We start from the raw sequence: 13,430 nt of genomic DNA, 5'->3' as shown, positions 1-13,430 counted from the left end.
TTACCAGCAAACATTTCTACCCTGGTGTGCTTTTCACTCATTCAGTTGCTCAGCAGGGACAGGAGACCCCATTTATTGTTGAGAAAGCACATCTGTGTATGCTGCCATTCCCAAAGGCAATCAGAGGATGTGACCATGCCTGCTAGAGGTGCAGACTTTTCTAGGGGCAAACTACCAGAGTCTGTAGGAGGCAGTGAGCACTGAATACTTCTGTCCATGACTCTGCTTTCTTTCCTCTTCTTCTCTCCTGCTCTTACATGCACCTGCCAAAGGTACATTCAGATTCATCCTGCCTTTGTGTCTGGATTATAAACCTTATGGCCACCTTTTGTTTTACAGCTGAGAGAGACAGAAAAATCACATCTGATTCTTTGGCTGTTCAGATCAATGGTCTGTTGAGAGAAGCCTTGGAGTCTCATGCACTCTGGCTTAATAACAAAGCAGAGTTCATTTTGGGAGAAGAGGTCAGTTCCTGCCTTAAGGGGCTGGTGAGGATAACTCCCTATCCTCAGACTCCTGTTTCTTCTTTTGCAATCTCAGCCCAGATCGGCCTGGTGTTTCTGATTGCCCTGCTGAGGGCTTGGCAGCTGCTTTTGTTGCTGCAGTCAGCTCTTTCCTCTTCTCTGAAGGCTCTTTTTCACTTGGTGCCTCTGCTGTATCCACCCCTTGGCCACTCTTCTCTGTGGCATTGGAAGTTACCTGCATAGCCAGCACTGGCTGAAGGGGCTCATTGCTCTTCTTCCACCTCCGGGCCCCCGACCGTGTGCTGAACTCGTACATTCTGCCAGTAACTTGCAAGAACACAAAGACAACAGATTAAAATCATTCTTGCTTTAGCAGATTAAGACATGACAGTTCTCAGCATGGGACTGGAATGAGAAACATGAAGCTCTTGGAATTCAGCTGAGCTGGGGAGGTGGCCCTGAGAAGGAAAGCCTCATTTCTGAGGGGACCCAGGCATTGCAACAGCCACTCAGAGATGCTGGCTGTTCTGCCACTCTAAGAATTGTCTTCACAGTTAGGAGAACAAGGATATTTAAAACATTCACATTCCAAAAGAAATAACTTTCTTATCGCCCTATAACTCTATCCAAGCTCCAGCTACCAGGGATTAACTTGGGTAGTGTGACAAACACATCCATAGTTGAATGGACAAAACTTCTGTCTTGAACCATACTAAGCAAGACCATTGTATATGTCTGTGCCTATTTTGTCATGTAGAGTTTCCTACCAGAGGTAGCAAAACCTTCTCAGGGGCACAATATGCTACACACATCTTCCAGGCCGTGTCAGCTCACCTGGACTGACCCAGGATTTGGAGATCCAGTGAGTTTTGGCTGTGTGATTTCCTTTTCCATTTGTGTAAAATTCTTTCTTCTAGATGCTTTCTTCCACTTTGCCATTAATAGAGTGAAGTACTGTGTGTTTCATACAAGTACATGATTCTATCATATATATAAAATATTGTTAAATTTGTGTTGTTTAACACACATGGCTACCTTCCCTTGTCAGAAAGATTTCTATCTCTATTCAGGTTTCATGGGTAATTTCCACTTGTACATTAAAAGCAAATATCCTCTCCTTCAGTTCACTGCTACCAAGAGATAAGTCAAAAAATTACCATGTGTCCAGTGTGATCACAGTCTAACTCAGTGTATGTTGCTAAACAGAGAATCAGAAGCTATAATGGCACTTCCTGTAATTAAACATTAGCAATAAGAGACAACCAAAAGACTATTATGACTTGGAAAGAAACAGTGGTTATGTGTTACTAAATGTTGCAGTTTGTATCAGAATTAATCATTTGTGACACATTGACACAATTTGAGCAACTCAAGATGAAACTGGATCTCTTTACATGTTATTTTTTTCTGACTGCTTACAAGGTGGGCATATTAAAGCAGCCCAGGTCAGGAAACAGGCTCTGACCATCCCTCCTAATCATACTCAACAGATGATGTCCCAGGAATTATTTAATCTCATTTCCAAACCAGAAACCTTTGACCCTCTAGGGTTTGCATCAAGCTGTGGGGAAGAGAAGGGAGAACTGGGGAGCACACATTTCCCTGCTGTCAGCACAGAGCTGTGTCAGAGCTTAGTGTTTGTGTCAGGCATGACACAGATGCTACAGCTCTGGATGGCTCTTTGAATGAGCTCAGACATCCTTAAGTCCAGTATGTTTAGGTTGGTTGAGAAACAGAGCCCCAGCAGCCCTGCAAGAACACTGGAAAGCAGCTCTTTCAGCAGCCTAGAGACTATTCATGTTTAATATATTAGAAATGCAGCTACACAGGGGAAAAAAGCAGGGACTTTGGAGCCCATTCCTCCAGATCTCTTTATAAATAGCAGGTGAGCTTTGACCTGGATGAAACTGGCCTTGAGCAGCCTTGTGGATGGGCTTAATTGTACAGTAGGGTCCCACTTATTTGCCCAAATTGTACTGAAGTCTCCATGCCTAGTGTTTCCCATTAGCTCAAGGCATCCAACCGCTCTGAGCCAGCTAATAAGAAACACAAGTCACAGGCACTTGGGTGGAAATAGGCCAGATTAATCCAAGCCTTGAAACAAGCCTTCTTCTGGATGATTTCTAGACCTATTGTTTCAGACCTATTTTCAGATCTATTATTTTAAAACCTATTTTATCTGATTGTCACATTTTACCAGCTCCCCATCTCTGTGCTGGGGCCCTCAGCCATTAGGTACAGGGCTGGGCATCCTGATTCCTGGCCAAGCATCAAAGTAAGGGGCTCAGGCAGGGGCTGTGTTTCAGGGGAATGAGGTAAGCCAGATCAACCCTCCTGAAAACAACAAAATTTTTCCTGTAACGAGCCCTGCTGCAGAGCAGTGGCTGTCATCTGGGGAGCTGGATGAGCTCCCCAGTTCATCCTGAGATTTGTAGCATTCTCCTCATTTTCACTTTTCCCAGCTGGTTTATCAAATAAGCCCAGAGTTTGCAGAGCTGGAGCCTGGTGACATAGTAGCTGTCACCAGCTGATGGCTTTCCCTTTTCTCCCCAACAAGCAATGCTTGAGCCTTGGATAAACAGTAGCAATGCACCATTGCTGTAAGGGAGGAGGTTTGTGCAGGAGCCAGCAACTCACCCACCCACCCTGCATCCAGGGAGAGGTTTAGGAGGAGAAGGCAGCACTTCTGCAGTGACATTAATCTCCTGGCCATTTCCCAGACATGAGACTGGTGAGACCATGTAGCTATGACAGCACCAGGACAGGAGACTCGGAGCAAATTCCTCCTCCCCTCCCACCTTCCTATACCACATCCATACATTCCAGTTTAGCAGAGGAGTAGTGAACAGCCTGACCATCAGATTTGTGCTTTCAAGGGCTGTAAGTAAATTCTACTATTCAGATGTTACTGAGGCACTGTCTTGATTTTCACTTTTTGAGATACAGCTCCCATTCTCCTTGGAAATAGCAAACTGGAAATATGAAAAGCCAATGTTAAACCATATTTAAATCAACTAATCCAGTTTGGTTACAGCCTAGTATTCATGTCCTCTGATAATTGCTTTTTATTACCTGGGTCTCTGGCTTCTCCATCAAAGATGGTGTTTAGCTTTGTCATTGTCTGTGAAGAAACACAAAATGTGAAATGATACCTATGAATTAGTTAAGTCAGAAGGAGGAGCAATGATTTGGAAATGGTGAACTACCTGGATGGAGGTGGATTTGTGTGACCTGTATATTGCCTTCCTTTAGCTGGGTTTAATCTAAACTGGCAACAAGAGCCATTTGTGGTGTAGGGTTTCATCAATAAATATTTAAAGGAGAATTAATAAGTTCTGACATGCTAAATGCCTCCATGTGTGTAACCACAAAAGGGTCTCCTCCACCCAGAATAGCTTGGGAATCTCCTCTCTGAAAAATCTGGGGAGAGTGAGTTCATTAATCAAAGTGCCTTGCACAGATTCACAGAATCTCCTGAGTTGGAAGGGACACACAAGTGTCATCGAGGTCCAGCTCCTGGACCTGCAGAGAACCACTCCAGGAACCATACCACAGGCCTGAGAGCATTATGTCTATTTATGCAATTATGCAGCCTTTATACAATCATATCTATGAAAAGGAAGGAGCCCTGAGATCCAGGAGCAAAGAAACATCTCAACAAAATGACATTTTGCTGCAAGCAGCTTATCATGGCCAAACTCCATACAGCTGGCATACCTTACTCGTTGCACTCTGGTGGGTCAGAGTCAGTGGTGTCTCAGCAATGCACTGCTGCCATCAGTGAAGCTGGGGCACTTGTAATTCCACCTCTGCAACTCTGCAGTGTCCCTGTCATTGTGGGCACAGCCTGTCTGACCACCCAAGTACAGCATTTTGGCACTTGGAAGCAAAGGGGCCCCAGTGCAGGTGACCACCCCTCACACCCCATGCTGCTTCAAACCACAGAGACCAGATGGGACAATGAAGTGTTTTGCACTTGAGGACAATATTTTTTTCCTTTCCTATCATTTTCATATTCTCTTTGGAAAACAGACACCATTCATAAAAAGGGTCCAATGATGGTATGGCATGATGGGGCTGGCAAAACTGGCTCTTCTTCTGAGGCCAGCAGTACTTACTACAACCACGTCTTTCTTAGGCTTCTTCTTTTCTACAGAAAAGAAAATGCACACTGTTAATAATCAAAATTCTCTGATAGTGACTGTAGATACTAAAGTTAATACTTTCTCAAAGAAATAGACATTCTTTCTACTCAATAGCTGAGACATCTTAAATGAGTCTTATTTCTTTTCAAAAGCTGAGTGAGAATCCACAGTTGCCAGTGACTAATCAAAAGACTAGTCTTGAAAACTCAGTAATGAATGAATAGCAGTGGTTATCAAACAGGTTTCCCTTTCTAAATAATATGAACAAATACAAGAATTCACCTTTGAGAATATCAGAACCAGAAATGCAGATTATTGTTTTACATGAATATTTGTGGTTGCAAAGCATGTGTCAAATATCAGCTTGGAGACAAAACATGGAAGAGCTGCATTTTCAGTCAAGTAAAATTCAGACTGAAGAACAGTTTGGTTGTGTGCAAATTTACCACACTATTAACTCATCCCACACGCAAACAAATACAGCAGAAGTGCCATGGGCATCTCAACAGCATGCATTTGTGGATGATACCTAACCAGTTGCTATGAGGGCTCTTCTTGCTCACTCCTTGCCAATTTGTTTAATGGCCTTTCTCTGGAGAACTGCGCCTGGCCACAAATGTGCTTTGCAGCCAGGGGTGCAAAACTCTGAAGCGCTGCTGGTGGATCTCAACCTGAGCAGTGATGGGAAACCTGTTCTGTCTGGACTTTGCTGCCCAGCATTTGGGAACTAGTTTTTCAGAAAGCAAAACGCTTTCCCTTTTTGGAAACCAGCCAACACTGAAATATCTCAAACTGGGCAACCAAGAGAACAGCTAATTTTGTGGGGTTTGTTAGTCCTGTGTTTTTTTCCAGCTGGAGACACTGACTGAGGAAAGTAGAATTACAAAAGCCAGGTCAAACTGAGCCCATATGAGCAATGCTTTCTAGCAGAAATGCAGTGGGACTAAAAAGAAAAAGTCTGCTTAAAAAAATCATGCTTTTCCATGTGTGATTTATCTCCCTGTGAAGTTATACAAACCCCTTTAAAAGCACCAATACTTCAAAATAAATCTTTATTTATGTGAAGTAATGGTGTCAAGGGAGCAAATGAAGTGATCAGAGAACAGTGATCTCTCTTGAAGGTGCTATAGATGGCTGGGATTGTTTTTAGAATGATAGCATATAAATTGTGTGTGAAAAATGCCGTTGTTCTTGGCATCCGTGCCAGAATACCAGACTACTCTGAATTTGTGTTTTGCCTAATAGTTAATAGATTTGAAGACTAAAAAGGCCATGAAATCACTTTGTCAGGCCTTCCATAACTGGCTAAGATTATCTAATCTCAGTACCCTTCTACTGTGTTAAATTTATATCTAGAAATTAATTTATATGTTTTACATGGAATCATAAACAAGGTCTTGCTTTGAAGCATTAAAATATAGAAAAGAGGTACACACCTGGAGCATTTATCCTGTAATAAAAAGAAGATTAAGAGTGTAGTTAACAAATGTCATGGTTTTCCCTACATAAAAAAAAAAAATCATGATTTGCTTGATTTATTTGGTTTCTGATTTTGCTTTCACAGAAAGTCTGCATCATTTAATGCTGCTCTCAAACAAGAAAACCCTAAGACTTCTTCAAGAAGAAATGCTCTTAAAATAATAAAATCTTATTGATGATAGCAGAATGGATTTATATAATCTGGAAAAATACATTTTCAGATATTGTCATTTTGTTCCATCCTTGGAGGAAGGTCAATTTTTTTTTTGATCTGATGTGCTCAGAGAATACCTTTTAAAGAATTTGAATGGTTATAAATGTTTTTGAAAATATAGAAATTGCTTTTTAATGGGAGACCCCAGCTGCCAATAAATCATTTGCCCAATTAATAAATAATAGCAGTATCTTAGATTCATTTGTCATTTTTATCACAAGCTGTTAATGCCTTGCTCACACCATTTGAACTATAGTCATGGTGACATAGTAGTTCTTTACATTTAATGGAACTTCTAAATTGATGTCCAAATCCTGAGAATAGTTGTAGAAATCCCTTTCTTTTCTTCTTTTTTTTTTTTAATCCCAGCCACTTAAAGGACTGCTTATCTTTGTTTGGTGAAGTACAAAGTGAATTTAGAGGCAGTCTGGCTTCAGCCCACTGAAAAGGCAGCCAGCAGGGATCTCTGCACTTCTCACAGTGACTCGGAGCTGGTCCCAGGTGCTTCCATGCCTTTTGCCAAGCACGAACACTTAGAGGTAAGCTTTATGGGCCAGAGCCTTGTAACTGGCTTGGTAAAACTCCAGGAAATCTGCAGAAGTTTTGCCAGAACAATGAATTTGGCATGAGCACCAATATTTGCAAAGGACGCCGGGATCTGTAGCTGAGAGGGAGGAAAACGCATCCAGTAACTACCTAGATGGGAGCTCCCTTGGAGTGGGGGTCAAATACAGACCAAAATATTTGTGATCAGCACAGTCTGGCACAGGCTCTGACTGAGCCTCATGAGCATAGCTGCCTTTAGAGGTTATAATTGCTAATTCCACTCCTACCTTCTGCTAATATTAATATTACTAAACCCATGGGAAAAAAATGCCGTGGACGCATTTCCTTGCGTTCATACCATTAACACCCAATACCGCTGTACCGGCTATTAGCATTTCCTACAGTACAGGGCGTAGCGCTATGAAAGATTTAAAGCACCTGAGCCGCCTGTGTCACTGCTGGCCCTGTCCCGGTGCCGGGCACTCACCGCGGGCTGCGGCGGCCCTTCCGCGCCGGGGGACAGCGGCTGCGGAGCCCCAGCCAGCCCAGCAGCCCGAGCAGCAGCAAAGCGCCGAGGGTGATGACGAATGGCACGTACCACGCCGACGGAGAGTAGAGGTTCTCCCTTTTCGTCACAACAGTGAAGCCGGGCTTTTAAAACAAGACAGGAAGAGTTCCTCGAGGCTGCGTACTGACAGCAACATCACCTTTCATCTGGCTGAACTTCTGCACCGAGGCACCCTGCCCGAGCTTGCCCCGGGGCTCTGCAGATGATGGAGGGAGGAGGAGGGAGACAGTGTGCCTGCCTGCCTGCTGACTGCCAAGGCACCTCAGATGCCTGGGATGGACCACCGAGCTCCTGGGGCAACCAAAGGCAGGTGAAATGGAGCCCATCCACAAGGAAAAGGGGAGCTTCCAGATCACGTTTCAATATCTTACATTAAAACAAGCATGTCGTGGTGGAGTTTAAAAGCTCCAGGTTGCCTGAGAGGCTGTAAGCACGCTGTTGGAGGGCGGGCAAGTTCAGGGAATACTGCCATTACTGAGACAATGTTTTCTTGTTACCGAAGGCAAAACTGGAAGTGGGTCATCTTCACTGCAGTGATCATTCAGCCTGCTTTGTAAGAGGAGTTGAACCTTAAGGAACTGGGTTATTGTATAAAAAGAAGTGGAACTCCTTTTTTACCCAGTGACTTGTTCCAGAAGGAAAAACCACACTTCCTGAGCAGTTGCAATCTCCCACATCTTCCTGAGTGTCAGGAGACACATCTCTGAGCTGGCACATCACTTGGTGCTAGCAGCTCATTCATTAAGGTGCCATTATGAAACGATCCTCACACATTTCAGAAATTACTCATTTACTCTACGTGGTTCATTATCTAGTGTGATACTATTAGTTTTGATCATCTACTGAAGTTTTTATTTAATTTTCTGTAAGGCATTTGTAATCACACTGAGTATGAAATTGAGCAGGGTATCTATTTCTTTCCAGTTTAAGGATAATTTTAAAATAACCTACTTAGTCTTGTCAAAAAAAGATACATCCAATCCTTAGAGAAAGGCTCAAATAATCTCAAAATCACCACTACCACTTTATCTTCACCTGGACTGAAGTCACAAGTTACTTTTTGGGATGGGGCTTCTTTTCTACACTACCAGCTTTTCAGTTTCTGACTCATCAAGTTGCTGCACTGAACACATGTAAAGAATAGTGATGGGAGAACCTGCTGTAATGGAAGTGTTCTTCTGGAAAACAGCCTGAAAGTGGAAGGCTGATATCTCTGGAGAGACACATTTAATGTTGTGGTATGTGGTTGAGACTGCTTGTATTTGTGGTAAAGCACAGGAAAGAAATACAGAATAAGTTTATTCAGCTTAACTTTTCATTTCCACATCAAGATTTGCTCCCAAAAGAGCATTAGATAAGAATGGGGTTATTAATCAGTCTGAAAATTTGGATCTAAGCATTTTCACAGCAAAGCAACTAGACTTGTATGTGCTGTTTGCAGGATCCTTTGGTTCTGGCTCAGTTAGCAGGAGCCTCTAGAAGATCTAGACAATTTTAGGGCCAAGGCCTCTTTCACCACTTCATTTGGATACTCATTTTCATTTCTGAATGCCAGAGAGCAAAGGGTAATGCCTTCTGCAGGCAGGCAGGGAATGGATGGACTGTGGATGATGGAAGATGGTGCAGTAAGGCATGAAGGGATGACAGGTACAAGGATAGGGACAGAGTGGCCTATACTTGCAGGCTGTGTCACATCTACAGGCAAGACAAAAGCAAGTTCTCTGTACATCCTGCACCAGCCTGATGGAAAACAGCTTCAAAATTAAACTGGTAAGACAGAACTCAACTAGGATGGCTGTGCGGAGAAGTGGAAAGTACTGCTTGGACACAGGCCCACAGCTCCACAGGCTGTGCAATGTTAGATCCCACCTGGGCTGCCAAAAGTTGTGCAGGCTTCCTCAGCTCGGCTATGGCCATCACATGAGCATGGAGCTCAGGAAAGACCCATCCCAGCCCTCTGGATTTGCTGTCTGAAACCTGCTGAAACTTCAGCAACACGCTGAGGCTGTGCAAAACTGCTTCGGTTCCTGACATGCTGCTCCAAGTTTTACATGACAGTGACCTCAGGTCTGGAAAAGAGACCCTTTTGAGAAATGAGGACTTGTTGTTGTTGTCTGTTTCAACTTTGATAGCCACAGATTAATGTGCTCCAATGATAAAGAAGCACACAAAACTGCGAGGCAGCTGGGGGAGAGAAGAGTTATGAATAAGAAAAGAGGTAGTGCAAAATGCATGAGGTAATTTTAAGGTTCCAGGCAAAGGTTAATCCCTGCTCTTTCCTTATTAATAAAGCTGCCAAAATCTTTAACTTTCCAGTTGCATGGTAATGGCAGCATGCCCAGTCCTTTGGCTTCATGCCCTTTTTGTTTTAGAAATACAAAACACGTGTTATGACTCTGTACCTGGGACTAATCCTTCATGATACTGAGCACATCAACCACCTCTGGCTTCATCATAAGAGTGCAGGGCTCAGAACCTCCCAGGACTAGATGCACTCTAGGTTTTTGCTTTCTTTTTGCATACATCTATCCTCTTTTATTTACTCCTGTGTAGATTACTCCATAAAAGAAATGCAGAATTGGACATAAGTCTTAGTGAACTTACTGTAGTGGTTGTGGCAGTAGTTGGGTTTGGGATAACTCTGATGCTTAAAGTCACTGTTCCAGTTTTAATTAAGTGTGTAGTTTTGTCCCTGGCAGATACTAAATTGTCATCTGTTATGTGGACGTTCAGACTGTAAATCCAGTTTGTATCAAGTCCACTCTCATAGTCAAACCTTGATGCAAGAATCAGATGAGATGTGTTGGAGCCAGCGCTTGGTGAAAAGATGAAATGTCTATTTTCATTGCCTGCAAAAAGGTAACACCAAAATGCAAAAAAAAAATTACTTTAATCCCATATTAAAGTAAATGTGTATAACAAGTGGTGAGGTGTGGTGAAATGTTAATGACAAGAAGGGCTCCTTGATCTTCCTCGTACCATATAAAATAATTTAAAACAATACAGTCATAAAAGCATTGCAATCTAGAATAAGACCTTATATGGGGACATAGCAGAATGGATGCTGTGGGAACACTTCAGAGCCATAGGGCACACAAGAGCATAGGTGACCTGAAAGACCTGGACTTAGAACCTGGGGAGCACCCAACAACACCCAGCTGGGGTGAGGACCCTGCATTGTGGCAGGGTTCATTCTGCTACTGGGCCATCTCTGGAGTGCTGCTCCAGCCCCTCTTCATGTCTTCTCTATCTGCCTGAGGCAGTGGCCTTCGAAGAGAGTTAGACTCGTGACATTCATTGCCTCCAGCGCTCTGTCAACATCATGGGGCAGGGAGGAGAGTTTAGAAATGCTGGCTCCCCACCCCTTGCTTTCTGTCCATTGTAGCTGGAGAGCTGCTCATGGCCCCGGCTGCAGGGAGACCAGCCCCAGCAGCTAGGATCTGGACAGACCACGTATACGGGAAATCAGAGCCTTGAAGAGGCACCGAATATGCTTTGGTTTTGCTCTTGTGGCCCCACAGAGATGAAGAGTTGACATGTTCTTGAAGGCCATGCCTGTTTTATAGCACAAAAAGGGCCATGAGCTGCTCTGTGGCTGAGAGGCCAATGCACAACACAGCCCAGGTCTGTACCACCAGGACTGGGCCTGTGGTCAGGGATTTACTAACATAGCCATTATACAGATTTACGTGTTAATACCATGTCTGCAGAGCTCCTTCTGTGGCATCAAGGGACTACAGCAGGACAGAGATTCTCTCTTTTGATGTTCACAGTTTTTGCTAGCACTTGAACAATCTGCTCCCTCCTTCACAGCAGTCACCTCAGCAAGAAAAGAAGGAATTGCTCTGAGAGAGTGTGCTTCCATTTTTGTAAAGCTGAGTGTCATCCCATACTACTGCAGTTCTCCAGGTGGATGCAGCTGATCAGGGTCAAAGATGGATTTTTAAAATGAGGGTTCATTGCATACAGCATGGACCTACGACATGTAGGTTCCAGCAGTTGTTTTGAACAGTGCACCAGCATCTATGTGATGATGAGATACACAGAGATACAGAACTTTCCATCGTTTCTCAAGATTTAGTCAGCTGTAATTGGAAGGGAAATTTGACACTGCACACCATTCCAGCTCATTCTTCTGAAGTTATAGTCAATGTGTAATTAATAACCTATTGATTAATATGGCAGGCAATCCAGCCTTGCAAGGGGGTGGTTCTAGCTGTCAGCACCAGTAGCACCAGTAGCCAGCTTGTGGAGAGAGGATCAACGTAATGATATGCAGAGTTGTGGATCACAGCTAGCACACCAGAAAAGTAGCATACAAACTATGTTAGATTTTTGTTTATAAATATAAGTGAACTATCAGCATTCACTATTTTTTTTCACTGTTCCCAGCTCACCCACAGTACCTTTGTTAATGAAGTAACGGAAAGACCTGGGATCAGAATCACGATCTTGACATTCAATCCTGAAGCCATTAATATTGGTCCCAACAGCTAAATCAACTGGGATTTGAAGTGAGAAGAAATTGGGTGAACAAACTGGTTCTTCATCATTTACTTCCAAAACATTCACGGTTACCTGGAAGAAAAGAGCAATATCAAGCTGAAGCTGCTTCAGTGTACTGGGACAGATTTTTTTTTTAATTTCAGAAACTGTTTGGTTTTGTCCATTCTGTTCTTTTGATCAACAACTGTTTAAAAGCACTGAAGTCCCTTTCTAAACTAGCTCCCACCAGAAAATGTCTGTGATCATTTGTCCTTCAATTCTTGTGATCAGCATTCTTCTGGGAACAAGTTCTGTAACCTGAGCCATCTTCCATAAGTGAAGGGTTTTCAAGATGACATGTCCCTTTGAACAACCTGACTTGTGTTACAGCCAAAATGAGAAATAATAATAGTACCACATAATCATTAAACTCCCTTCCAAAACTCTCAACTTGCTTCACAATCATTACTTAGACCTCTTATCATATTTAATAACCATTTAGAGTATGTTCCATGGAAGGAAGAGTGTTTATAGACTCTTCCCAGCGAGCGAGAAATGCTGGTAATGGCCTCTTGCATGGATAGGAGCACCCTGAATAGCACCAGAGGTATTTGATGTCAACTGGGATTAGCTAGCTAAAAGAAAAAGTTTCCCTTCCCAAAGTTCTTTCTTCTAATGTCTGTTAGTCAGGCAACATATAAACTTGACATTGTTAAAAGCTTCTGATGCTAAATTGTCATTAATTTTCACCTTGAAACATTGCAGATGATGAAGAGATTAAATGACTCCTAGGTAGCAACTCTATGGGTGGTGCTTGGCTGGAATGAAAAGCAAGCCTAGTACCTGTGTTACCCCCAAGACATGTGTAAAAATCAAATGTAAAGGAGTCATGAGGGACAAAATGTGAAGTCAAAAGGAGCCTGTCTGTGAAGGACACGGGGATTTGAAAGAAGTTACTATAAAATACCTTAGTGGATATAGCATTTATACTTATTTTTCTGAATAAAGTAGGTCTGGGCAGAAAACCTAGGCGCAACTCTGCTGTTAAATATTTTCTTGGTACCTGGCATGGTCTTGGCTCTTGCTAGATAACACCATCAGGAAAAAAAGTAGATCATGGTCAGGGCAAGGCACAACTCCAGCAGGCCAAGTGGACACAGCTACTGGCCCTCTGACACTAAACCAAGAGGCTGCCCGAGCCCTCCTCCCATCCACATCCTCTCTCTACCACTCCATGAAAACACAACTCTGATACGCTGCAATACAATTCTCACATTACTTTGAACACTTTTCAGGGAAAAAAAAATCACAAAAAAATTCAAAAGTATGTTTGAGGGCCAAGGGACACTACACAGATTCCAAAAAGAATTTGCCACTAAGCATGGCTACAATTAAACTGTGTTACCTGGCCTCATGACCCTGTCCTTTTTCTGTTTTCTAGTACCTCTATAGCCATAAAGAATAACTTAAATTGTTTAGGGTGCAGAAAATAATTTCACTGTTCAGGTAAAATAAGAAAAACAAAAGTC

At 42.9% G+C, this 13,430-nt stretch overlaps 1 protein-coding gene across 1 annotated transcript in view; it reads right to left on the bottom strand.

The window, feature by feature from the left end:
* Positions 1-477: 477 nt before the first annotated feature.
* LOC131591574 (cadherin-related family member 3-like) overlaps positions 478-13,430 on the bottom strand; it is a 29,995-nt gene continuing 17,042 nt past the window's right edge. The window contains exons 14-20 of the mRNA XM_058862397.1: positions 11,823-11,994; positions 10,021-10,265; positions 7,336-7,499; positions 6,046-6,059; positions 4,583-4,614; positions 3,537-3,585; positions 478-791 (exon numbers count right to left, since the gene is read on the bottom strand). Of these exons, the coding sequence (XP_058718380.1) occupies positions 478-791; positions 3,537-3,585; positions 4,583-4,614; positions 6,046-6,059; positions 7,336-7,499; positions 10,021-10,265; positions 11,823-11,994 (990 nt within the window). The remainder of the gene's footprint in view (positions 792-3,536; positions 3,586-4,582; positions 4,615-6,045; positions 6,060-7,335; positions 7,500-10,020; positions 10,266-11,822; positions 11,995-13,430) is intronic.

This window comes from Poecile atricapillus, chromosome W, assembly GCF_030490865.1.
Source record: "Poecile atricapillus isolate bPoeAtr1 chromosome W, bPoeAtr1.hap1, whole genome shotgun sequence".
Classification (NCBI taxonomy): domain Eukaryota; kingdom Metazoa; phylum Chordata; class Aves; order Passeriformes; family Paridae; genus Poecile; species Poecile atricapillus.
Note: the sequence above shows the minus strand (reverse complement) of the source record. Positions and strands in the feature narration are given on the sequence as shown.